The 25,604-nt window shown below is 39.9% G+C and overlaps 1 protein-coding gene across 3 annotated transcripts in view; it reads left to right on the forward strand.

Annotated features, from left to right (window-relative positions):
* ATP8A2 (ATPase phospholipid transporting 8A2) overlaps positions 1 to 25,604 on the forward strand; it is a 350,586-nt gene that overhangs the window by 75,915 nt on the left and 249,067 nt on the right. For all 3 annotated transcript variants that reach the window (XM_049823013.1, XM_049823014.1, XM_049823016.1), the window contains 10 exons: positions 748 to 836; positions 1,609 to 1,653; positions 2,937 to 3,012; positions 10,485 to 10,590; positions 11,933 to 12,015; positions 13,688 to 13,737; positions 15,909 to 15,978; positions 17,746 to 17,830; positions 19,106 to 19,245; positions 23,138 to 23,276. In XM_049823013.1, coding sequence (XP_049678970.1) covers positions 748 to 836; positions 1,609 to 1,653; positions 2,937 to 3,012; positions 10,485 to 10,590; positions 11,933 to 12,015; positions 13,688 to 13,737; positions 15,909 to 15,978; positions 17,746 to 17,830; positions 19,106 to 19,245; positions 23,138 to 23,276 — 883 coding nt within the window. The remainder of the gene's footprint in view (positions 1 to 747; positions 837 to 1,608; positions 1,654 to 2,936; positions 3,013 to 10,484; positions 10,591 to 11,932; positions 12,016 to 13,687; positions 13,738 to 15,908; positions 15,979 to 17,745; positions 17,831 to 19,105; positions 19,246 to 23,137; positions 23,277 to 25,604) is intronic.

The following is a 25,604-nucleotide window of genomic DNA, read 5'->3' on the forward strand; positions in this document are numbered from 1 at the left end:
AGTGTGGAATTTAGCCTGCAATTAAGTTTAGTCTGTTGTGACTTGTTGAAGGTGGGAATCTTGCTCCAAGAAGTTGTGTTGCTGTGTTGGTGTTGTCTCCAAGTTGTAGCTACAAGTCACTTGTTTACATTAAGCGATTATTAGCTTGGGCAGCGCTGACTGGCTATGTGTCTTGCACTTCAGGACTGCTCATGACTGGATACCAGAAAAAGCAGCTTATGTTTGCCTGCAGAATACCAGTTCAGCTTACTCTGGGATATTTCTTGCACAAGACTGTTTATGAGGAAAAAAACCCAACAAAACAAAAACTCAGACAAATTCCTGGTGATCTTTGGAACATAGAATTTCTTCCATGTTTTAAATTCTAATGATTCAACAATCTTAAGAGTCTTTGTTTTGATTTCCAGTCTTGCTGTTTGACCTTAGTACAGTTTAAAGATTTGGTGATTGTTAACGTAGCACAAGCAAGTACATCTGTGCTGACCACACTGGAGCCTTGGCAATTGATACCTACTATTTGAGCCTTTCTGCATTTAGAGATAAAGAAGAAATAATGCCATTAAGTAACTTTACTGATTATTTTCCTGTAGCTTTGGCAAGACAAACCAAGCTGTGATAAGCCTGCATTGGCCAATACTGTGACATTTGAGCCATATGTCTCCCAGAATTTTCCTTATTCTTAATCTGTTTTCCACTTTCGAGTTTTGTGACTTTGCAAGTTGAAAATTGGGCTTTTTTGTCTTTCAGGTAAAATACCTGTTTTCTGATAAAACAGGTACTCTAACATGCAATATCATGAACTTTAAGAAATGTAGTATTGCTGGAGTGACATATGGGTAGGTATGACTTTTTTAGAAACTCTGTAGTTTAATCTGTGCTTATTAATGGTACATTTATATCAGAACAGGATTACAACATTCTGTTCTTCAATTTGTATTTTAGTATACTTTGTGGTCTCAGTTAATAGCTTTCATTTTTATGTCCTGCAACCCAAATTACGAAATGCAAACCTGGGGAGTACTTTACATGTAGTAAAGAAAACTTGTTTCCTAACTTATCTGATGTAAACTAAACCAGAAGTGCTAAATAACCTCTGTCCTTTCCAGAGGGAAGAAGATGCAGCCCAAGGGTAGTCATGTCAATCATGTCAGTCATGTTTCTTTGACTTCTTCAGATGAACCAGCATTTCATTACAACCATGTAGCTGTAATTGTAGTTGTAAAGTTAAAGATTCCTTGCACAGGAGGGATACCTCCTTACTGGTTTTGTTCTGTTTCTGTCAAAAGGATCCCTTTGAGTTATGCCAGTATTTTGTAGCACTTGGCCTTTTGAGTCTTGAATACTAAATCTTTGTTTCTGCTTAGTTTTAAATGGGTAGTCTGAAGATCTCTGTGCAAGTTAGCTACCATGAAATTCAAAGGTTAAATTAGTTACATCAAAAGGCAGAAAACTGAGTTCAAATTTCTGAACAGCTGAACCCATGGTTACAGCATATGTTTGTATGTGTGATGACTCATTGATCTTCACCTTCTACCTATTTTTTGGCTTGGGAAGTGGAATAAATGTGGTGTTTTGGTTTGTGTTTTTTTTTCTTTTTCTATTCCTCAGTCACTTTCCTGAACTGGAAAGAGAACGTTCATCAGAAGACTTCAGGTAAATATATTCTAAGATGTTTGTGTTCTGTATAGCAGAGTGGGGACAACTTATATAAAGACTTCTTTCCAGTTAGGGACTAGAAGAAGCTCAAGGGAGCAATATGTTTGAGTAAAATGCTCTTCCAGCAGGAGCCTAATGCAGAGCTGGTGGGTGGTGATGGATCTTCTCTTCTGCATAGAGAGATGGTGGGTGAGGAATAGGCAGTGGCTGGGGTGGCTTGGATGCATGCTAATGCAGTGCTTATTTATAATTGCAGACAACCAAGTTGGAAGCTAAGAGTAACCTTTGCAGTGACCTTACCTTTAGCTAGAAACTGAATGTTGATCTTTGCAATCACTAAGTTCAAACCTGACAAGGAAAAGAAAAGGAACTTCTTTATTAAAGTGCTATGTTTTAATTATTAAACCAGGAAGGAGCTTGATTTGGAGGTGTCGCATGTCAAGAGGACAACTCCTTTTTATTCAGAGATTTAATGAGTAGAGGTGACGGGTCTGTCCCATTCCACAAAAAGGAGTGGAAACCCAGAAGTGTTATGCAGGTGTCACTGTAGCATGTTCAGATTAACAGGAAGAGGGGGAAGAGCCAGAGAGGGCTGATGTGGCTTTGGCAAATACAGTTAAGTGGGTTCCTAGCCAAGGAACAGGTGGACACTGCTGTTGGCCACCTTCTGATGAACTAAGTCAGGCTTTTCCACTGGTCCATCTCATTTTTATGATCACCTTTTAGGAAGGTGATATGATATGATTGTATGTTGCCACTTTGGCTGAGATGTGATTTCTGCAGATGCCTCTCTTTTGTTATGTTGCTGTCTCCTTCATTGCCATCTTCTCTCTCCTTGTACGCTTCTTCTCTAGTCAGTTCTGTGGAAGAGTTTAAAATTCTGTGGAGGAGCTTAAAATTCTCCAGGTATCAACTTGAAGCAGAACTCTCTTGACTAGAGAGGGAGCTTAGGGATATTGATCTTTGACCTATCTTAAAAGCAAGTCACCTTGAAATCAATTACAAGCTGCTTCTCTATCTGTCCTAGGAAGTGTGTTGACACTTGAATCTGCTCAAATACACTTTCAAGCATAACCATTCTGGGTTTCTTGCTGGTGTTCTGAAGAAATTATTGCTCATTTTCAGCACTTTGTGCTTTACTCATGTGATCTTTTCACAATACTTTCAAGGACAGTGGAATCCTACTTTGTCTTTCCTTTGCTTCCCAACAAAATGGATGTAGTAGTAAGACTGGAAATGTTGCCACTGTTATGTTTCAATATGCTTGTCTTGCTCTGCAGCCAGCTACCTCCTTCCACCAGTGAATCGTGTGAATTTGATGACCCAAGACTGCTGCAAAACATTGAAAATGACCATGTGAGTCTACTCTTTGAATATCATGGCTCTTAAACGCCCTGTTCTAGGCCTCTCTGGAATCGAATGCTAAACAAGTCTAGTTGAGTGATCAAGTCTGCTCTATGGGTGTGTCATGCAAGCACAGAGTGCAGAAAGAAAACAAAAGAGCTCCCCCAACCCCATTCTGCCCACTTGTCTTACTACTGAATTAAAGAAACAATGGTATCACTATGGGCAACAGCTAGCTATAAAATAGCTTCATATATGCTAGTGTGTATGGAAGATAGTGTCTTGTAGCAAATGATGGTAGAAATTGTAATTCTTCAAAAGAAAAATATACTTGGAGTGTTCAAACATACTTACACTTAAAATACCATTTTTAACAGTAATCCAGAGCATTGTAAGGAGGTTCTAGTGTGGAGACGCTTTAAATACTGTAAATGTTGGGAACTCCAGTTACCTAAAGGATGTAAGAGATGGGACTTAATTGCAAGCTTAAGCTTAGCCTGAGACTGAGTGATTAGCAAAATTAGCCTAGCCAATTGTGTCATGAAGGGACCTAGTCCTTAGAAGAGCGTTAGTTCGTTGCTTATTCAGAAGCCCTGCAGCTATGAAGTGTCTGACTGGACATCAGACAATTTAAATCACTTGCAAAAAACATGACCCTTTTATTCTGCAGGAGCTGTTTTTACAGTAGGGGATCTGGGCATTGGCAAGCACAAACTTGAATGACAAACTCAACTAGCTGATTGCTGTCCTTAGTGTGACTTCTGTAACTGGGCTGGTTAAGTTTAGTATGAGCATCTAAAATGTTGTTATAACATACTGGTTTTGTGCAGCAAAGCTTTACTTTCTCTTTTGCTTTACAGTACTTAAGAAGTTGAAATGCAGCATGGTGTAAATGCCTGAAGGAATATTTAATTACTTTGAATGTCACTACGTATTCCTCAGGGTGATAGAGCCTAAAGGTGGCTCTTGTGCTCTGACCTTCAGGATGGTGCCCCTGCCACAATAACATACTGGTTTCCTGTGTGGCTTTTGTAATCGTCTGTACTGGAAGAACTTCCCACTGCACATCACTTGCAGTTGGGTTGCCTCCTGTTCTTTTGTGTTCTGTTTGTTTATATATGGCTACAGTTATGGTTTATGGGAGTTGCTGACTCCAGGTACTCCTCCTTCTGAATGGGAGGCTACTGGTTTAGGTGCAGGCTACAGGTAAAGTGTGTTTGAGCTCTTCTTCACTGTTGCTTTAGGCATCTATCCAGGGAAGTGCTTTGGTACGCTAATAGACTCAGCAGAAAGGACATGTATCAAATGGTCTGTGAGATGGAGTTTCTAATCTAGCCTTGATATGGTTCTTCAGCTTTGGGATATCTCTAATTCTTTGATCTTCTCTGGGTAGAGCTTCCACTTTGGGAGATCGAATATTTGCTGTTTTATCAGGCAAATAAAGGATTTTGGTAGCTTTCTCAAGTGTCGCTTAGTCTACACAGCTCAGATAGAAGTGTTTGTTCTTTGCATCCTGAACATTTATGTATCTAGTTTCTTTTTGGCTGGCAACTTGAACAAGTAAATACTGTTGTCATTGCACAGCTGAGTAGGGCTGAGCACACTGTGAACTCAGCCCTTGGAGAATCAGTGGGGAAACTTCTGGCTGGTAAAACTAAGGTGTACCTTGTGTAGGCCAAAGATATCTTTTGGAGCCTGACTGCTGGAGAGATGGATGCCACCCACTGACAAGTGGTGTATTTAGCACAAGACACAAGAATGCAAGGACTACATGTGACAGTTTGCTTAGGAAGTTAAGATCCTTTTGTCAAACCTCATCAGTAGGATGAGGGCTGGATTCCAGGATAGTGGGAGAGGGAAGTCCTGTGTTTCTAGCCCAGTAGCTTTTTGCAGGAGGTCAGCTGTTAAGGTGCACAAACTGCTCCCTTGTACTTCAAGCTCCTTAGTGTCTTAGTTCTCACAGCTAGTAGAGAGCTGTGAATGCCGTTTACAGATGCCTGACAGTCTTTACTCATTTAGTGAACTAGGTGTTAAAACTGAAGTGTTGTAGAACAAGCTGCCTTGCGGGTTCAGATGGTGCTGTACTCAGCTGGGCAATGAATTCCCTTTAAACATTTGCCTTTTGCATCTGCAGTTGTCAGTGTGCCATCTCTCACAAACACTCAGTAAGTGCTCTTTGCTCTGGTCCTGAAGATTTTATTTTTTTCAGTCCAGTCGCAAGTGTTAGTTTAGAGCTGTCTCAATGCCAAGTAACTTTCTTTCCAGGTTGAAAACAAAAAATACTGTACTTGTTCTCATGAGACTGTCTTCCATCTGCTAGGAAGGTTTTTAGCATCCTGCATTGCCTCTAAATTTCATAGCTCTTCTGGGCCACTGGTGTGTATAGAGTGACTGGTGGCCAAGTCCACTCTTGAGTAACAGTCAAAGAATTATTGCCTCGCAGGAAGTGTTCCAAGGAAAAATAACTTGTCTTGAAAACATGGGGAGCTATTGCTTAGCTTCTCTGGGATTTTAATGTGGAATAAAGTACCTAGGTTTGTCTGCCTATGCTTTTTCTTTGTAACAGCTTCTGTTTGATGAATGGTGCAGCAGTGCCAAGAGTATGATGCTGACTTGTTTCTACAAGGAAAACAGTGTAAACTCTTATTAGAATAAGAAAAGATCAGTTATTTCCAAAAACTTAAAAGAAAGTTTGGTGAATAGGCTACATGGTCTTTATCTTGGTGGTTGTGAGTTGCACACGTGCTGTGAATAAACTCACCATGGGGATGCAAGCCTGTTTGGTGTGGGGTTATTTTTTACCCTGATGACATGAGTGCAGGGAAGTAAGTCAAGAAGGAAAAGAACTAAAACTTGGATCTCATCCTAGACTTCTCTATTATCTCCCTGGATTCTCACTGAACTTTCTCCACTAATTCCTGTCTGTATATCAACTCTGTTCTGTGGCCCACAAATTACCTCTTGGGCAAGAAGCAGCAGGCACGTTGTATAGCTGCAGATGCATGAATTGATGTAGTGAGTATGTGTGATGAGTAGTTAAGCATCTGGTCAGGCAGAACAGATAACTGTTGTGCTCATGTTGAACCTTTACTGCAATGAAAGTGTTCAGTTACGTCTCCAGCATGTCTGCTTTTTTCATGAAGTGAGTGGAAACTGAGGCTTTCGTCCCATCAAGCTTTGAAATGACCACTATAATCAGCTGATTTTTAATTCCTTAGGAAAGCAGAACAAGAAAAAGATCACTACTGGAATGAAAAACCGGAATTTAAAATACAGTAGGGGAAAATACATTCAGGTGGTGAGAACCTCTGGGAGGCTTTGGTTCAGAAAGTAACTGTTGCCTGAAAACTGCCAAAACATACTGTTTTATAGCTGACAAATTGTCATAGCTTGGTGAGAAACTTTTTTCACTCTTCTGCTTTTGCCCTTAATTGTGCATGGGATTTTGGTACTTCAATTTTGCTCAAGTCCAAGGCAGTATCTTTAATTATAGGTCGTATTTCAGTGGCTTTGGACAAGATAAACTTGCATCTAACTTGGTTGATTCTCAAACACTGGTTAATGTTTTCTTTGAGTCTGTGCCTGAAATATCCTGATCCTCTCCAGCCTTAGCAGCTCCATTATTCTAGACATGTCCAACATGGACTGATCTTCACATTGTTTTCCAGGTATTTGAATGAACAAAACAGTAGGAACTTCACATTTCTAAGATGGTGAATCATAATTCTCCCTGTTAATGAAGTAGATGAGTATTTTACTAGCTGTCCTTGGCAGAATGTGCCACGTTCATGTAAAGTAGTAAGCTCAAGCTGTTAATGTGCCTTAATAGCCCATTGGCCACTTTTTAGGCCATTTGGCCAAAAAAACTTGTCAGTCCTGCTCATCTGGAAATACTCTAAATAGAGGCACTGATCTGATACTGCTACAAGTGAAAGGAGAGATGAATAAATGTCTTTAACTTCACATGCAACTTCCTCGTAATTTTATCAGACTGTGACCAGTTGGCTAGAGTAATGCAGTTTCTGTCTTTAGAGTGAGGAGGCCCAGATAAGGACATGCATGACAAACGTGCAGATACATTGCTCTGCAGAATGCAGCTTGCTCCCTGAAAGACTGAGTTTAGACTCAGTGTTTTGTTCCCTCTGAGTAAGGGAGAACACAAAGGGATGAAAACTTGTTATACAGCTTCCTGATCAGTGGTCTGTGCCCTGCTTGATAATAGATAATGTTGTGCCTTCTAGATAGGGAAACTTTGCTTTCAGTCTAGATAATGCTTGGTAGATAACAATTGAGAAATTGCTTCCAGAAATATGAGACTGTCTCAGCGTGTCTGTAGTTCTCAGCTTGTTGGGCCAGTGTGCAAAGTAAGTTTAGCGAGTGGGGTTTATTGCTGGTGTGCAGGTGGTTGTACACCATATGTTCCATGGATCTTTGGAGAAGACGGAGAGAAAGAGAAGCAATTGCTTTCACCCAGAGCTGTTGGCACGCAGGGAGAAAAAATAGGGGGAGAAGGCACTTAAACTGAGAGCTACCTGTGGACAGATGAACAAGAGACTAAAATATGCCAACTTTGTTCCTGCTACAGATAAATAGAAAAGGAGGAAAACGGGGTGGGAAGAAATAGAGCTGAGCTTAACAAATGAGGAAGCAAGGAATGTCTCACAGAGACCATCAGTAAGAATTGGAGTTCTAGAATGGCAGAGACTTGCTTTAATAGAGGAAAATAAGCAATAAAGCACAATCAGTTAACCTGTGGGACTTCTGTCTTTTGCTGGGGTTAAACTTGGCATGGTGCAAGGGATGTATTGCCACAGAAGCCATTAATGATATTTCTCTTCACAGTTCTGAAGCAGGAATTTGAATGGCCTATCCTGATTCATGCCAGTGCAACAAATATTTTGTCAGTGCTGGAACAATACAGAAAGGAAACAAATGACAGCTGTGTGGAGGAGCTGATGTGATAAGCTGGGCCTCTGGTGATCACTTGCTATAGAATTGGAAGATTGCCACTTTATACATTGTGAGCCGTGAAAATACCAAGACAGCAACAAATTACATTGCTGGCTTCAAAGCAGAAATAAATACATAGGAAGGATTAAAATCTGTGACATTACCGGAGACAGGTTGTTTCCAGCTGATAGAACATGTACTATGAAGGGGTGTAAGGGGCTAGGTGACACAAGTGTAAGGAGGACATCAAAGGTCTGCAGCAACGGATGCTGAAATGAGAATCTGGCAGGTTGTGCATTTTGAGATGGAGATAAAACTTTCATTGCTTTCACTGGAAATAATGGAGCAGCAGTAACTTCCTGACCAGTAATTTGCTGTCGACTTAACATTTTGCACACTATTCTCTGATTATATTCCATCTGTTCACTTTCTTGAACACAGCCTCTGCACTCCAGCATGTCAAAAGCTACAACTGTTGTTATTGTAGTGGTGTGTGACCATACAATTCAGAAGTTTCTGTATGCAAAGATAAAGGTCCTGTGTGAAACAGTTATTTTGAAAATATTAATGATAAAGTACACCTGAAGTAAAACAAGAAAATAAGTTGCATCTTTAGTATTTTTATTACATTTTTTCTTGATATGCTTACTTTTTGTTTGTGTTGAACACGTTTGCCAACTGCCACTGTTTCATTGCTTTGATAGTAATTCACTTCCTACTAATTAAACCTTGCTATTGCCAGTGCATCCTTCTGTTACACAAGTATGTAGGCTGTGTGCAACATACTGAAAAAACAAACTCAACAATTTTTGCCCATTCTTGGTCTTGACCCTGAAACAGGACCTGAGATGGAACAAAACTTTGGTTTTGTTTTTGTCACATAGCTTGACTTGGGGAGAGAAGCATTGATATGTCTGAGAGCCAGTTGGGATTATGCTCATCTCACTGCTAATTGTGAGAAGTTGAATTTGAAGTGCCCCTCTAAGAGTGGGAAATGGAGGAATCTTTAATGTCTTGGTAGTTATGTGTGATTAAAGGATTTTCTAAAATAACTGTGTACTGCATGTACTTTTAGAAAAGTACATGTAATACAAGTATCTCACAACAGAGGACTTTTGGAGGCATGTATTTTTCACTTGAAAAAGTTTCATTTGAACATTGTAGCCTTTTTTCTGTTGTGAAACATTCTGGTGTACACTAGCAGAATAAATTGTGTAGAAGCATCTTTTAATTAACTGTTTAAAAAACCCGCAAACTTGGATCCTGTTTTACTAGAATCTTTTAGGATTCTTCATCTGATCTTGTTCTTAATATTACAGTAATATTACAGTAGTGGGGTTTTGGCCTGACCTTCTGCTAACGCTCTTGTAATGATCTTGAATTTGTCGTAGCTTTGTTAAGACAGAGTATATGCAAAATATGCTATGCTAATGAAAACTTTGGAATCTAGATGATACGTTCATATGCAAAAATTTTGTGAGGGTTTGCCAAGTCAGCTAAGGCTTCTGTGAAGGTAGAACGGCTAAGTGCATGTCTGACTCAGTCACTGAGCAAACAACTGCTGTGATGTAAGATACTGATGCTACCAAGTGTGGATGTTAAGAATGTAGCAGAGTTGAACATCTGTTCCCTTCAGTTGTTTCAGCCAAGCGTCTTAAAGATCTGTGTGAACTCTGGATGAATTCAGTATGGCAGGTTGTGAGCTGGGCAGCTGAGTACCATTCCTGACTGCTGTGAGACCAGAAATGCTGTGCCAGAGGCAGGAGTGGAAAGGAGCGAAGAATGGGATGGGGGATTCCATTTCCAGTCACTGTAGCTACATTTGCCACAATTTGCTGATCAGGGGCCTGTGATTTAGGTGCCGTAGCACCTTCAGTGAGCTGTAGACCTGGTGTCTCTTTAAGCACTTTGGAATGGCTGGTGACTACGCAGTATGTGCACAAGGTTTCATACTGTGCGTTCTCACGATGCTGAATGTGTACGGACCATTGATCAAATTTCTGCTTAGCTGGATGATAGCTTGGCTGGATGATGTGTTCCTGTGGAAGAGCACATGATGTTGCCTTCTACTGGCTCATCAGCTGCTGTCAGCTTGGATGTTCATCACTAAGGGTGCTGTTGCAATGAGTGTAATTCCAATGTGGTTACTGTCAATCTATTGAAAGCTGTTGTGGAAGCTCCCAAAGTAGTATTCCCTGTTGCTTGATTATCATCAGCATCTTGTGGCAGACATCTTTGCCTATATAAAGCTTGGGGTGATAGAACACTAGTGCTTTTATGTTTGGGGGGATGGGGGAATATTCTGGTTTCCCAGCTCTCTGCAAGTCAAGTGAGGTCTTTATCATTAGTGCTCTACTTCATTAAAGCTGGCCCTTAACTTTGTTGTATTGATGTTCTGGGACCAAGACAACTACCATAAATAGAAAACAGAATATTTTTTTTGTCTGTGGTACTGAAGAGGTCTCAGGTTAGTGAGCAGCTGCCTCCTAATCTGTGTGTAATACTAAACCTGACTCTTCTGATGTCCTGTCTAGCCCACAGCTGTGCATATACAGGAGTTCCTCACTCTGCTGGCCGTGTGTCATACTGTTGTTCCTGAGAGACAAGGAAATAAAATAATCTACCAGGCCTCCTCTCCAGGTTGGTCATTGCTTTCTTTTTTGGGAGGGAAGGAGTGAGGGAGTAGGTGGAAGGAAGGTCCAGAAGTTTCCATAAAGGTCATGGATTTTGAAAGCAAGATGTCCCCCATGATGCTAGCAGTAGATCTGGCATCTGCTGTCATTAGTGCACACTGCTTTTGAATGTCTTCTATAAAATGTCTTCTTTTTATAAAATGTCTTCTAAAAAAGTCCATGATGATTTTGCAGAGCTAGGCTGGATTTATGATTCCTTTTGCTCTTGTGAGACCTTCTACTCTAGCCTTTCTGCAGGGGTGAAAAGCAAAAGTAAAACTTCTAGTACATAGAGCTGAACTATGGAAGTACTGATTTATTTCTGCAGGAAGAGTTACTTGTGCTATTTGGCATGAGTGTAAACTGTTTTTCTTGATCTAGTAGATTCCTGTCTTGATCTGTGCTGATACATGACACAATACAACCAAGAGCAGAGTCTTGGCTGTATTTGGGCCTGCCCTTCACCCATTTCTTCTTTCTTTCAGGTAGCACAGAGGTAGCAAAGGAGGTAGGCAGGGCCAAAATGCAGAACAGCAGGGCCCTGCTCACCATCAAATTTATCTCTGTTACTGAGGATGTTTCTAGAATTGTTGTAGTGATGTATTGAGTGATGGAGGAGCATCATTTCTGATTTATGTCCTAATAGAGCGCCTGAAGAGCCCATGTAAGGCAGCTCTGGTCACAGTTCATGAGCTGTGAGGAAACAAGGGAGCTTTAGAGACATTCGGGTTGCTTGAGTTGGGCACTAAACCCACTAAACTAAATGAGGCTCTGTAACTACCTACTAGAGGTAGAGGTGTTGGCTCTGGTTTCATCTGGGTTATTTGACCTCTGAATGACACAGCCCAGTTCAGTCCTCAGAAGACAATGCTGTATTTCTATAGCACTTGATCTTAGTGCCTTTACAGCAGGAAAGGGATTAAATGTATGTTTTCGGAATTCAGAATAACATAGCTTTGATCTTGTTTTCAGAACAGGTATTTCCCCCTTTTCATGTAGATAAGTATGTCTTGTCCACAACAATAGAGTTTAATGCTTAATAATTACAGGATATTTTATACAGATTGAATATGAAACAGGATATTTTATACAGATTGAATATGAAATTTGTGTGGGTGATATTGCATGGCCTTTGTAGGACTAAAATGTGGATGTTCTTCTGGACGTGTGTTCAGAGCTACTCTACAGGTGGCAGAGTACGTGGGGAAAAAGGGGGCTTCTGTGTTTTGGCAGTGTGGCAGATTTAAGTATGGGCTTTACAGGCCTCTTCTACACACCAGATTAAACCTAAGCTTTTCTTGTATTGGCAGATGAAGGGGCTTTAGTGAAAGGAGCAAAAAAACTTGGTTATGTCTTCACAGGACGGACTCCACATTCGGTTATTATTGATGCGGTAAGTAGTAGATGCATGTGGCACAGAGTGCCAAGCTCATGCAGAGCATAAGTGTCTCCTGTGTGATTCTTTTAAGTTATGCTTTATAGGGCCTTCAGGGTGCTACATGTGAAAGGCTTTTGCAGACTGGGAAAAGTCATCTTGCTCTGTTTTTTAGATGCAAAGCCCTTTGTCCTTTTGTGTGGCGTGGGCAATAGGAAGTTGCAAGCTTGTATGGCAAGTGACAGCAGTTGTGCCTGAAGAATATTTCCCTTGTCTGGGAAGCACAGATGAGAACACTCACATTAGAAGGAAACTTACGTGTCTGGGTGACCTTCAATTATGTTTAATGGTTACTGTATTTCTGAATGTTTGATTTCTTGTATTAAAATGTAACTTTTCTTCTGAGTAAGATCTTCTGTAGAAGATATATCTGCTTAACAAGCTCTGTATGCAGGGGTGTATAGTTAATAGATTAGAGTTGACATAGGCAGTCTCAAACCCGCGGGGTCACATTATGACTTAAGTTGCAGTCTAAGCTGAAGTGGCTCCAGATTTACACAGGTGTAGCTAGTAGGGTGGTCATTAAGAATAATAGATGTATTTTTGTTCTTTCTCTCAGATGCATTCACTTTCAAGTTTCTTGGTACACTACTAAGCCTTTAAGCACTTAAAACATACATCTTCCTGGGACTTGTCACAAACTTTTTACAACTTCTTAGAAAACTGCTTCTTAGTTTAAGGGGGAAGAGCTTAGGATGAGCAGTGTCATCTAGAGCTGTCTAGGCTCTTCTCTCTTCTGTGAGAAGACCCAGGCCCACCTGGCTCAGTTTTATACTCACACGTGCCAAGTTGGGAGCATGGCCAGTCTCTAGCCAGGAACAAAAGCTTTCATTCCCAGAGGTTCCTGCTTCTCCTCATTGCCTATGTCAGTGGCAGTACACGTAACATGGGCTTGAGGTGGCTTTTGGTCTTGGGGTTATTGCTGAATTGATTTGTGCCTTGTAGGACATAACTCTGTACTGCAATTAGTTTTTGCTACAGCCCTTTCTTTAACCACGTGCTACGACTACCGCTGGAGTTTCAAGACTCCAGTAACTTCCACTGCTCCTTCCATCATACAACAAGAAAGGCAAAGACAAGGTGTTTTGAAATCCTTTTCCTTTCTGAAGTTGCTCATGTTCAACCCCAGTAAACAGTTGTTGATGATAACAGGGATTACTCCTCAGTTAATCATTTTTTGCCACAAAAAAATATAATTTAATATGATTGTAAACTCAAGTAAAAGAAATGCTAAGGCAGTTCATACAAAGGTTATTGTAATACCAGATCTGGATGGCATGTTTACATTAACTTGGAATAATGCTCACTGTCTGTAATATGTCTCTTGGTTGATAGCTGCTAGAAATAAATATGCAGCTTAACTTTCAGAGGATGCTTACCCTTCTGGAGTAAGATATTCGTTCCTTGAAATGGTGTAAAAATAGTAAATGGAGGATGCTGCAATGCTAGATAGTCAAGTAAGATTAGAATGCCTTCATTGAATAGAGCTCTACGTCATTTTTACCAGCAGAGGGAGCTATTACCACATTGTATGTACACTGGGATGTGTGAACAAAGGTGTTTAACCAACTTGTATGTTTGCACATGTAACTATACTACAAATTATTATAATACATGCTTTCTTTTGTAGCTGGGAAAAGAAAAAACCTTTGAAATTCTTAACGTGCTGGAGTTTTCCAGGTAAGTTTTCCTTTAATGTACTAAATACAGGGTAACAAGAAAACCATTTTTGAAAACATGTTATTGATAATAAAAAGATACAGCTGATGCAGTGGGAAAGCTGAATTTCCCTAATTGTGTCCTGCCCCTCCTTTTCCTCATTTCCAACATAGGACTAATAGAGAGCTTCTTACAAACTGGTGGCTGTGGCATGTGAGTATGAAGCTTTCCCCTGCCACTCCAGCTCTGTTGGCTTACTGAGAAATTGCTGCCCTGGAAGTGTCATTCTGTGCCTCGTTGATTTCCTGATGTGTCACTTGTCTACTTCAAGAACATGCTTTGCGACTGAGATTGCACTTCTCTAGTGCTTCTGTAAATGACTTGGTTTTGAGTAGATGGAATCTACAACTGGAGGACTTTTTGGTGCCCCTTTAAGAACCACTCTAGCTATGAGAAACTAGACCTTGCAAACATTCTTAACTTGTCAGGCTAGTTAAGATGAGCAAGGAACTTTGTGTGATGAAACAGGCCCCTAAATGACTGGAGATGATAAAAGGTGCTTTCTCCTTTTCAGTCCATAAAGTTTTGTCAGTTTGAATGGTGCTAGTCAGCAGGCTTTTTTACTGGTTTTTTTCTATCCTTACTGTGGCTTAAAGCCTTGGAGTCTTGTTCTCTGCTGTCTTTAAGTTGGCTGGTTCTGCTCAAAATGGAGTATGTAAAACTACAGTCAGAGAATATTTGGGTAGGTAATGTTTCTTGTCTTCTGGCTTGCTTTGAAGATTCTTCTTGGGTAGTTTTACCCTTTTCATTCAGAATATAGCTACTTAGGCAACTTGTGGGAATATCTAAGATAGTACTAAGTCTTTTAGGGTTTGACAAGTTGACCAGTACCCTGGTGTCTGTAGACAGGAGTAGCTGTAGCCTTCATGTAGCAGAAAAAAGCTGGTTTAGCTCTTCCCTCTGTGTAGCAACTTCCCACTTGAACAGGGAAGGGAGTTCCTATAATTAGATTTCAAAAAGCACATGGAAGTTTCTTAGCGTCATTAGCTCGCTGCAGAAATTTTGGGCACAGCTAATTACTGCCCTTTCAGACTTTCTAGTCTTAGAGACTGCTTTGTCTGACAATACGTGCCAAGAGCTTGCTTACTTACACATGGCTCTTGAGCCCTGAAAAGGGGCTAGATTTCCCAGAGCAACTTCAGAGGAGGAGGAAGATTGCTCTACACCCTGATCTGTTTGTACATATTGGCAAGCAGGCAATGAGGAAGGAGGATGCTTTTGAGGTCTCCTTTCGCTAAGGAAAAGAATTCTATGAAACCACACGTTCTTAGGGCTCTCTTGATTAGAGTTGATTTGCCTCTGCCTCTTACAAGCTGCGTTCTTTTCCAGTGGATCCTTTAAAGCCACTTGATTGATAAGTGAAATGCTAAAACTGATCTTTAAAAAAAAACAAAACCAAAACCAAAGAACAACCCCCCTCAAAAAAAACCAAACCAAAACAAACCTTGCCCACCTTCCTTTGTTAAAAATCTGTGTACAGTATGCTGCTGTTTACCTTTATTTAAAAAAAAAAAATTCTCCAACTTGACTGTCTTAATATGCAGCCGTGCTCAGAGGGTCTGACTTTGTTCTATATAATCCCAACTAAGTAGGTCTGATTAGACCAATATAAAGAACCTACAGGGAGGCCAAGAGCTGGTGCATACCATGATTCCTTTCTATGACATTTCTGCTTTCGAGTTGGGAAGTTAAATAACTGCCTTTGTCGGTAGATTCTTATTCCAATGTCTGTTATGCCTATAGTAAATACTCTGTCAGCCTTAATGATTCCATTTCTAGCCTGAGTCCCCAAAACAATTTTGCTTGAGGAATAAGGAAAAGCTGAGAAGAAATGTGATGCATCTTCTTTCAAGAAGATTTTTGTGCCGTCTTTCTCTTTTCCAAATTCTTGCTCATATTTGGGTGCAAGTATGTTCTGATTGAGTGCCTGCCCATGGGAGCCATAGGGCTAAAGCTGGAAATGGGCAATTTATTTCTTCTTGCTGTGAAGGATTGTGGGGGTCTTAAGATACTACTGTTACATCTCACTTTATTTCAGATGCAGTAAATGCATCTGAGAAAATTCACTTGCTAGAACAGGACTTGCTCTTCATCACTATGACTAACGAAAGCAAATATTTTTCTTTCAATAGCAACAGGAAGAGAATGTCAGTGATAGTTCGAACTCCAGCAGGACAGCTACGTCTCTACTGCAAAGGGGCTGTAAGTAATTATGCTGCCTAATGGAGAACTAACACTACCAGTTATTGTTTCAACAGCTGTGGCTGATGTTGGCTTTTCATGTCTCATACATAATACTGGTTGGCGTTCTGTTTAGGGCCAAGTGATTTAAGAGATCTGTCATTCCTTCTCTGACTTCTTGCAGGCAGGAAGATTGCTAGGCTGTCTACTACCCAGTTGAAATCCTGAAACTAATGGGAGCAGTACCCTTTACTTAAAAAAATCAGGATGTCACCCAGCTGTGTAGCAGCAGTTCAGGAGCTAGTCTAAATGCTGTTGTCTGAATCTGTAATAGTAAAATCTGTTCTCAAGTGTTTGGCTGCTGATACGGTTCTGTCACATCTCTGCATTTGCTCCTATTTGTCATCATGACTTGCACCATGTTGTGCTTCCGTCCTCACTGACGAGCAATAACTTGCCAAAGTACAAAGGCTGCAAAACTAGCGTTGGCCACAGCCAGAGGGTGGTTCTAATTTCAATGGAAAACTGTGGAGGTGGCTTTTTGCAACAGGGAAAACTATTTCAGACTTCTGTAAGGATCTGGTTTACTTGAATTTGTCCTGACACAGAGGTCTGGGTGCACTCTTCTATTGCTTCAGCTTAACTCCCCTGACTGATAAAGATGTGCCAGCTTCATGCTGGTGTGGTGGGAGTGAATTAAACCCACTGTCGGGTGCAGTATTTCAAAGTTGTATGTGTACTAGGACTGCACAGATCTGCAGCTGCTTGTTGCTCATACCAGGCCTGAGTTGATGCTGTTTCTTGGAGTGTGGCACTGGAAGAGGTGGAGAACAGGAGAGTTTGTAGTAAAAAATTCCATGCTGTCTTCCATTTGAGCAGGCTTAGCTGTCTAACAGAGCAAAAGGGTTGTAGTAATTAGTGTAATCTGGTGTTTTGTCAGGTATGTTCTGCTGCATCTGCCACTCATCTGAAGTGCAAGTTCACTGCCTGTTCTATATGAACTCTTCCTCATTCTGATAGTGATCTCCTGTCCTGTCACTTCTATCATAAATTACTTGTTTGTATGCTTGTTTCTAATCAATGATAGGTGTAGGCCTGTTTACTTAGTGTAGGAGTACACGTTTGAGCAAAAGTAGGGTTTCTGTATTTTATGTGTGTGTAGCAACTTGTTCTGGTAGTTGCAGAATAAAATCCAGAGACTCTAGATAGAGAGGTGATGGTGCTGTATTTTCATTGCAGCTGTTACCTGGGCCTTTTCAATTGCTGTTTGATTTAGCGATCAAGAAAGTTGCTGCAGGAGGAAGGTTATTTCTGAGAAAATTTTGTGGTAGAACCTGATCAGTGTTTCTGCCTTAACTTTTTTTTTTAACATCGGTGGAAGTCTTCTTTAGAAAGGATTCCCAGAAGCTCTCCTGCACGGGACTACAATGTGTACTGAAAAGACCAGACGCTTACATTCTCTGAAAATCAATGTATCTGCTTAGTAATTCAGAAAGGAGTGTTCTGTACTGCCCAGTAATGGGCACCCCTTTATGGAAAGAGGGGAGGAGGGCAGAGTGTACTTCCATCCTCATTGTTTTAAGTGGATGCAGTATCTCTGCTGTTGGGCACAATCCAGATGACACACTCAAACCAGAGTCTCTAAACCCCAAACGTATTGCTTGTAAATATAGTCTTGGGTTCTGTTATTAGTAAGTCCACTCAGGTTACTTCACTTGAGCTTGTAAATATACAGATAGAAACTTCATATGTAGACTTACTCTGTTGTAATTAATTTGGTTTTAATAGGATAATGTAATTTTTGAGAGGCTTTCAAAAGATTCCCAGTATATGGAGCAAACGCTGTGCCATCTTGAATACTTCGCAACAGAAGGTAAGAGAAACAGCATGTCACGAGAATGCCGTTTATCAAATTATTTGCAGCATGTTCTGCATGGTCTAAGCTTTGCAGTGCCAAATAAGATGGTTATGAAGATAAATTAATACGTGGTGGGTAATCAGTAAATTAACAACTTTAGGATAACTTTAAGCTTAAGGAAGTTTGTGCCCTGCTTCTGTGCAATTTCAGCATGGAAGTGGAATTTGGAAGGAAAAGATGCGGTTCTGTGTGCCCATAGTGAAGGGAAAGGGTATGACTTGTATTGCCCGGAATATGTCAATTAGATTGGAGTTAGAGGTTTTTTTACCAATGTAGAAGTCAGATGATAAAGTCCTTGGCTTTACGAAGCAGAGTGATAATCTGAACATGCTGAAAAGCCTGGAAGACCAAGACATCAAAGATGACCTGAAATGGTCTGTAAGGCCTTTATGACTGTTGTAATGCCTCTGTTCACAAGGAAGTACTTGGCTATGTTCCCTTTTCTGCAGCAGCGTAAGATATTTGCATTCTAGTAAAACCATGAACCAGTGGTTTTCTTCCTAATTCTGAAAAAATAAAAATAAATATTTTTTTTTCAGACTGCCACATTCCCAGTAATGAAATGTTTGTATTTTATGGCAGAGAGTCCTTTCTGCTTGACTCGGGCTAGAAGAAAAAAAAAAAATAATCATTAGTTGTGTATGTTAATTTTTGTCAGTGGTCTAATAAAATGGTTTTCATACTTCATGGGCCCTATTCTCTACTCTTTTGTGCATGTGTAACTCCCATTATTCACATGAGTCACGTATATACACTGAAGGAGGAAAAAGCCTTTCTAAGAGAAAATGTAGGCTGTGCACTATGTTTGACTAAGTATCTCCGATCACAATATATAGCCTGTTCTTTAATTTGATCTTCTTGGAAGATGAAAGCCAAGCTTGCTTTCATACTCAAACTAAAGATTAAAGATGACATTTTGTTGCTCTAGTATGGCTAGATTGCAATATTGAAAATCAGGGAGAATTTTGTGCTCATTAGGGTCTTTCTTGATTTGCACCAACATTAGTGACCTAAATGAGCTAGACTTTTTGTTTTACATTTGTAAAAACCCAAATGCTTTAAAAATGTACAAGGAGATTTTTCTCAAATCCAGAGTTTAACAGCGTGCATGAAAAGCTCCTGTTGTTCCAATGAGACGGTTAGAATTTAGCATTTGTTGGGGCATTAATGATATGCTGATACTCAGTGTAATTTTACTGTGTGTAATGGCGGTTGTCTTCCGATTTGTAGGTCTGAGGACTTTGTGCATTGCTTACGCAGATCTGTCAGAAAACTCTTACAGAGAGTGGTTGAATGTCTACAATGAAAGCAGTACAGTTCTGAAAGACAGAACTCAGAAGCTGGAGGAATGCTATGAGATCATTGAAAAGGTAAGATGCATACTTTTTTTGATGATCAGATACAGATTCCCTTACGTGTGTCTCTTCCCCTGGAATTTGGGCTTTATACAGTAAAACCAACTGTTGGTTTCATTAATGAGAAACTGAAAAGGTGTTCTTAACTGGCAACCTGTTCAGTCCGTAGACCTCAGGTTTTAATTCATAAATCTGAGACAAACTTATGTATAAAAGGTCATTGCTACTTAAACTCTTTTTTCACATTCTTTTTATCTTGTTGTCTTGTGTAAGGTTGATGTAACTTTGATAAAGATAACCTATAAAATCATCGTGTTGCACAGAGTTCCCATGTACTACTACTAAATGAAGAGAAATTTGTTCTTCATACAGCAGTCACAGTTCAGGTTTTCTGATAAGGTTTTGTAGACACTAGATAAAAGAAGTGCTCACCAAGGCCTGTAGTCACATGGACTGAAAAAAGGTGAAAAACTGTGTTCCATGCAAGTTGCAGAATTCATAATTCTGGAAGGGGAAAGCAGGTACCAGAGAACCATTTTGAAACTCTGTAATCCCACAATGAATGAAAGGCTAAAATATCAACACTAGGGGCCAGTGTTTCTTTGATAGTTGCTGGTCTTGCTGCTTTCTGACATGCTGGTAGTTGCACTTCTCACCTACGCTTGTTCATGCTCTTTTCCTTTGGTTCAGTTATTAACTCATTTTATTTAGTGGTTTCTTTAAAACACTTTTTGAATTTCAGTCTCCTTTAATATTAACAATGCAACTTAAGTTCTGGACCACTGTTAATTATGTTATTTGGGGCAGAAAAGGGAAAGAAGTCAAGACTAGGATGGGAGCTAACTTTCATGGGGTAACAGAAGAACTCCAAGAGCTCTTTAATAGCTGAAGTTTGGGTCTTGATTTTCAAGCTAAGTCCTAAAGTCTTCCTTTGTGTTGGTTGGTCAGTAGCAGTGTGGTTATCTAATCCTTGGTTTTGTAGGTTTGTATAGCTCCTTTCAGGTTTCTGCTTCCTATACTGTGTTGTCATACTCTTGTATTTTCACTGAGGTGAAAAAATGAACATGGCTTGATCCTCTTACTTAAAAATGTCTTCTCAAACCTTAGATAATTTTTGGCCATCTACCTCCTGCCTATTTTCACAATTTTAATATCTTGAAAAAAGGGGACCCATGAGTGGGTTGTAGAATTGGGGTTTGGACTTAGTGCCATATTGGTAGGAAGTATCCCTTGTATTTCTTTACTGCTAATGTTTGCTTTCTGATCATACCAAGGAGGAAGGAACTGTACTTGAAACTTAATTTTTTGTTTTTCTGTAGCTGGTATTTCCCAGATTAAATTCTCTGGTCTGTAGGCATTTCTAGATAATAAACTGGCTTGTGGCTGTAACATAAAATATAATGTATTTGAACAGGCTGGGTTTTTTCATCTAAGGGCTCAAACTAGAGTGGGACAGGTACTTTCAATGTTGTGGTTTAACCCCAGCTAGCACCATGCAGCTGCTCACTTGCTTCCCCCACCCAGTGGGATGGGGACAGAATTGGGGGGAGGGGAAAGTAAAACTTGTGGGTTGAGATACGAACAGTTTAATAGAACAAAAACGAGGAAACTATTAATGATGATAATAATAAAATGACAATAGTAATAATAAAAGGATTGGAATATACAGAACAAGTGATGCACAATGCAGTTGCTCACCACTTGCCAACTGATGCCCAGTTAGTTCCCGAGCAGTGATCCCCCTCAGGTCAACTCTCCACAGTTTATATACTGGCATGACATCGCATGGTCTGGAATATCCCTTTGGCCAGTTTGGGTCAGCTGTCTTGGCTGTGTCCCCTCTCAACTTTTTGTGCCCTTCCAGCCTCCTTGCTGGCTGGGCAGGAGAAGCTGGAAAATCCTTGACTTTATCCAAACACTACTTACACACTGACCATTTCAGATGTTGCTTATCAACATTCTTCTCGTATTGAACCCAAAACAAACACTATACCAGCTACCAGACAGAAAAATTAATTCTATCCCAGCTGAAACCAGGGCAGTCAGTCTGAATGTTGAGATCACTAGATCATAGTACAGGTGCACATGTAGAGACAAACTTAAACTGGCTTCCTTCCCCACCAGTACACTGGTGGAGGGGGTTCAGCAGGCGCAATAGTAACTCCCCTGCTTGAGTAGGTCAGCCATGCCGATCCCTGTTCTGTCATGTTTAGCTGTTTAAGAAGTGATTTTGGGAATAAAAGACAATCTACGATTGCACACTTGGATTGCATTTGTAACCTTCAAATGATGTTGGCATTGATAGGGCAAACATTTCATCAGGAGGTTGTAGGGTACTAAAGCACATGACTTGTGTAAGTTGTTTCTCCTATGTTTACCAGCTGAATATCTCATTACAAAACTTAAACTTTGTAAGACCTGTAACTCATCCATACAGGTGTGTAAGCTGGCATAACTCCCTCTTCTTCATGCATGCAGAGATTCATACAAGCAGGAGCTGCTCAAGTTGCCCTCTTCATAGAATCATAGAAGGGTTTGGATTGGAAGGGACCTTTTAAAAAAATCCTCTAGTGTCGTCCCCCGTGTCCCCCCCAGCCATGGGCAGGGATATCTTCCACTAGATCAGGTCACTCAAAGCTCTGTCCAGCCTGACCTTGAACACTTCCCATGATGGGGCATCCACAACTTCTCTGGGCAGCCTGTTCCAGTGTCTCACCACCCTCGTTGTAAAAAAAAAAAATAAATAAAAATCCTTCTTTATGTGCAATCTAAATCTGTCATCTTTCAGTTTAAAACCATTGCCCCTTGTCCTGCCACTGCAGGCCTTGGTAAACAGTATTTCTTCATCTTTATTACAAGTCCCCTATATATATATATATATATATATATATATATATATATGTATATGTATATATATATGTATATATGTATATATGTATAAATAAAAGGCCACAATCAAGTCCCCTTGGAGCCTTGTCTTTTCTAGGCTGAACACCACCAACTCTAACTACTTCTGTTCATTTCATCTGTGTTCACTTGTTTTGAACAATTATAGTTGCTAGAAATAGAAGCTGTTACTTTTTGTGTGCAATTTCTGAAATGATACAGTAAAACTAAACTGAGTTTGTATCAATTTCTTTTTACATATCTAAGGAATCATTAAAATGCTTTTAAAGTTAAAATCTGCTGAGTAGGTTGTGCCTTTGACAATGTTTATTTCTTAGGTATTTTTGTCCGTGTGACCCTTTTTTCAGTAACATGGCCAAATCTCTTCAAGCAATTGCTTTAGAATTGCGTAAGAATGTGGCTAACTCTGTAGTATTAAATTTGTTGTACGAGACATGTTTTTCTGGCAGACATCTGTATGTAGACTAGAGATACTTGGATTGATTAATGTTCATACCACTTGTATTACATAAATGTAGTGATTAGATCCATAAATAGCTGCAATAATTTTTGCTTTGAGTGAATGTATCCAGTCTGTATGTGCATTTTATGGGGGGGGAAATTAGTTTAAATGATGTGATGCCAGGTGACTTTTGTTTTGTGAGCTTAAGAAATACATTAACTGTGGCCACTCGTTATGTCGCTATGGTGATTAGTGAATACTCTAGTATATATGTTCATCCATAGGCTAGCTTTGGAGTTGTATAACTTCAATGAATTGCTCTTGAAACTTTGCCATCTTTTTGATCAAAAACACGCTGTTCCATTCTGTACCTTTTGAAATGTGAATTGTATGCACAGGAAGTAGAATAACCACACCAGAAATTTACTGTAGTGTGTATTGCTTGTCAAAAAGTTGTATTAGCAATGAGGCACACCATGTTGTCCTTGATTCCTTTTTGAGTATATTCCAAACAGATGTTTATATTAAGAAAACAATCCCTCAAATTCTTTCTTCCAGGATTTACTGCTTCTTGGAGCTACAGCCATTGAAGATCGCCTGCAAGCAGGTGTTCCAGAAACAATAGCCACGCTAATGAAGGCGGAAATTAAGATATGGATTCTGACAGGGGATAAACAGGAAACAGCTCTCAATATAGGTATCCATCTTTCTGGTTACTCTGAATTTGTCTGAGATGTAGCAGGTTACATACTACGTCTGTTGTATGGGGTCTAAAACAAAATTAGGCCTGCTTCTTATAGAAGGGTTCCTTGATAGCAGGGAGGCATGTGGTAGCCTTCACTTTGGAGAAGAGGGTGGGCAGGGTTTGGAGTAAAGTCTTTGCTCTGAGTGTCAGGCTATATTCAGGTTTCTTCAAGGCAAAAGGGACACTTCTGCTCTTGGTTAAGTGAAGTTCTTGTACGGAGTGAATATAGATAACTGTGCCTTCTGATGGAAACCGGAGAGCTCAACCAGACTGTAATGTTTCAATTATGATGTGCATTATACCAAACTGTTACAGCTTTTTTCTTACTGACTGCCTTGTCTAGATTTTAATGCGTTTTGGGATATGATGGGAAATACGGTAATACAAATCGTATAGCTTACAAATTCTTGCAAACCTTGTCTGTGAAATAGGCGTAGGCTTGAACATCCTGCTGTCACCTTATGGCACATGTTAGTCAAGTACGTCATGATTGTCAGTAGAAATGTGTTGCTGCTATTGAGTATATGGATAGAGTTTAATGTGGGTTGTTTTATCAAGGCACAATGTGGACATCCTTGTCTCAAACCTGTTGATGTATATTAACTTACAAACTACCTTTGTTGTAATGCAAAAGAAAAAGTCTTGCAATGATGTGAATAAAAAGAACAAATTATTTACCAGACAGGTGTGCTTGGGTACTGATGTAATAGAATGGTAACCTTGAGACATAGGTGTTTATCTGACTACCTGATTTTGCAGCATAAAATTGGGAAGTTTTTAGCACTGTGAGTTTTAGGTTTGTTGTTAGAAGCAGCACCTAAACATTAGGTTTCCTTTCAGGTTATAAATGTATCTGATAGAATCAGTTTATATATCCAACTCTATCTGTAACTTGTCAAATACAAAGATTTTACTGTAAGGCTAGGCTGAACTGGAGGTGCACATTGTAATTTCAATCCTATAGCAGCTCGATGTAGCACTGCTATTGTGCTAGCCTTGCATTGCATATCCCACGTGAGTAGGTCTAGTAAGTACTCAAGACGCAAATCCTTCACCCTTTTTCTCACTGTGGATGCTTTGCAAGGTGGGCAACCTGAGTAGCAATACCTTGTGTTGTCATAGAATTCTGCCGCGCTTGAAATGCTGATTTTGTGAGCTGTACCTACGCTGCCATCGTGCCATTGCCCTTCACACTACACTAGTAGCCTTCTAGGAAGGGGGTTATCCAGGTATTAACTGAGTAATAAAGACTTGGTAAAGGAACAGATCCTGATACAAGCACACCTTCCCTTCATGACATCTCTTATCTCCTAAATATAGCATCCTTGGCAGTACAGTGCCATGATGCTCTTGTATTCTTTTTGATTATTTTTCTCCCTATAACTGGTAAATCTGCCCAAAGATGGAAAGAGGCACAGTGGCACTCTGGTGATCTGACATCTTGCAGAAATGAGTGATGCTTTCAACTTGTTTCTTAAGACTATAACACTATGCTTATCCCCACTCTCTACTGTGCCCATGTAAAGTGCCATCCACAACTGCATTCAGATTTGCAGATTTTAGTCTGTTTAGATGTACAGATGTAGGTTAAGGGGATCCTTAAAAGCACGGGTTGCCTTCTCTTTAAGGAGCTATTCCTTTAGCCTTCTCAAGCTCATGTTGACCTCAAGATTTTCTGACTATATGAAGAATTTGACCACTAAAGCTTTATATGTAGAACTGTATGTAGATGGGTCTGGGTGTATTTCAGACTCCCCCTGGCATAACAGTGATGCTCTGTAACTGAACTTATGTTATCTTTAGCAAAACTTTGGGCATTTGCTCTTTTTTGTCCCTTTTTTTTTCCTGCTTTGGTTGGTTTAGTGGAATTTCAGAATGTGGTCTGCTTAACTGACTAGAATTTTTGTTTATTTAGGAAAACTGATTCAAGTTTCATGGATCTTTGTATGTCAAAGTTGGTATCGAGGTGAAACAACTTGCTTAACTGATACAGTTGTAGTAGAAATAAGGTGGATGGCTTAAGTAGACGATTTAAATGCTAGTTATCTGGTTTGAATCACTGTCTGCAGTTTTTGCTTTCTTTAAAAGCAGCAGTCAACTTGAGAGGAGGGAAGCATCATCTTTTGACAAATTAAAAAAACCAACAAAACAAACAACCTCCAGATATTGGCATAAATACAAAAAATAAGTTGATATGTTAACTGACAGCAGCTAACCTGAACACAAGTAAATGAGCTTTACAGAGATAGCTTACTCTGAAGGCTGTGAAGGACACCAGCT

The sequence above is a fragment of the Accipiter gentilis genome, chromosome 19, assembly GCF_929443795.1.
Source record: "Accipiter gentilis chromosome 19, bAccGen1.1, whole genome shotgun sequence".
Classification (NCBI taxonomy): domain Eukaryota; kingdom Metazoa; phylum Chordata; class Aves; order Accipitriformes; family Accipitridae; genus Astur; species Astur gentilis.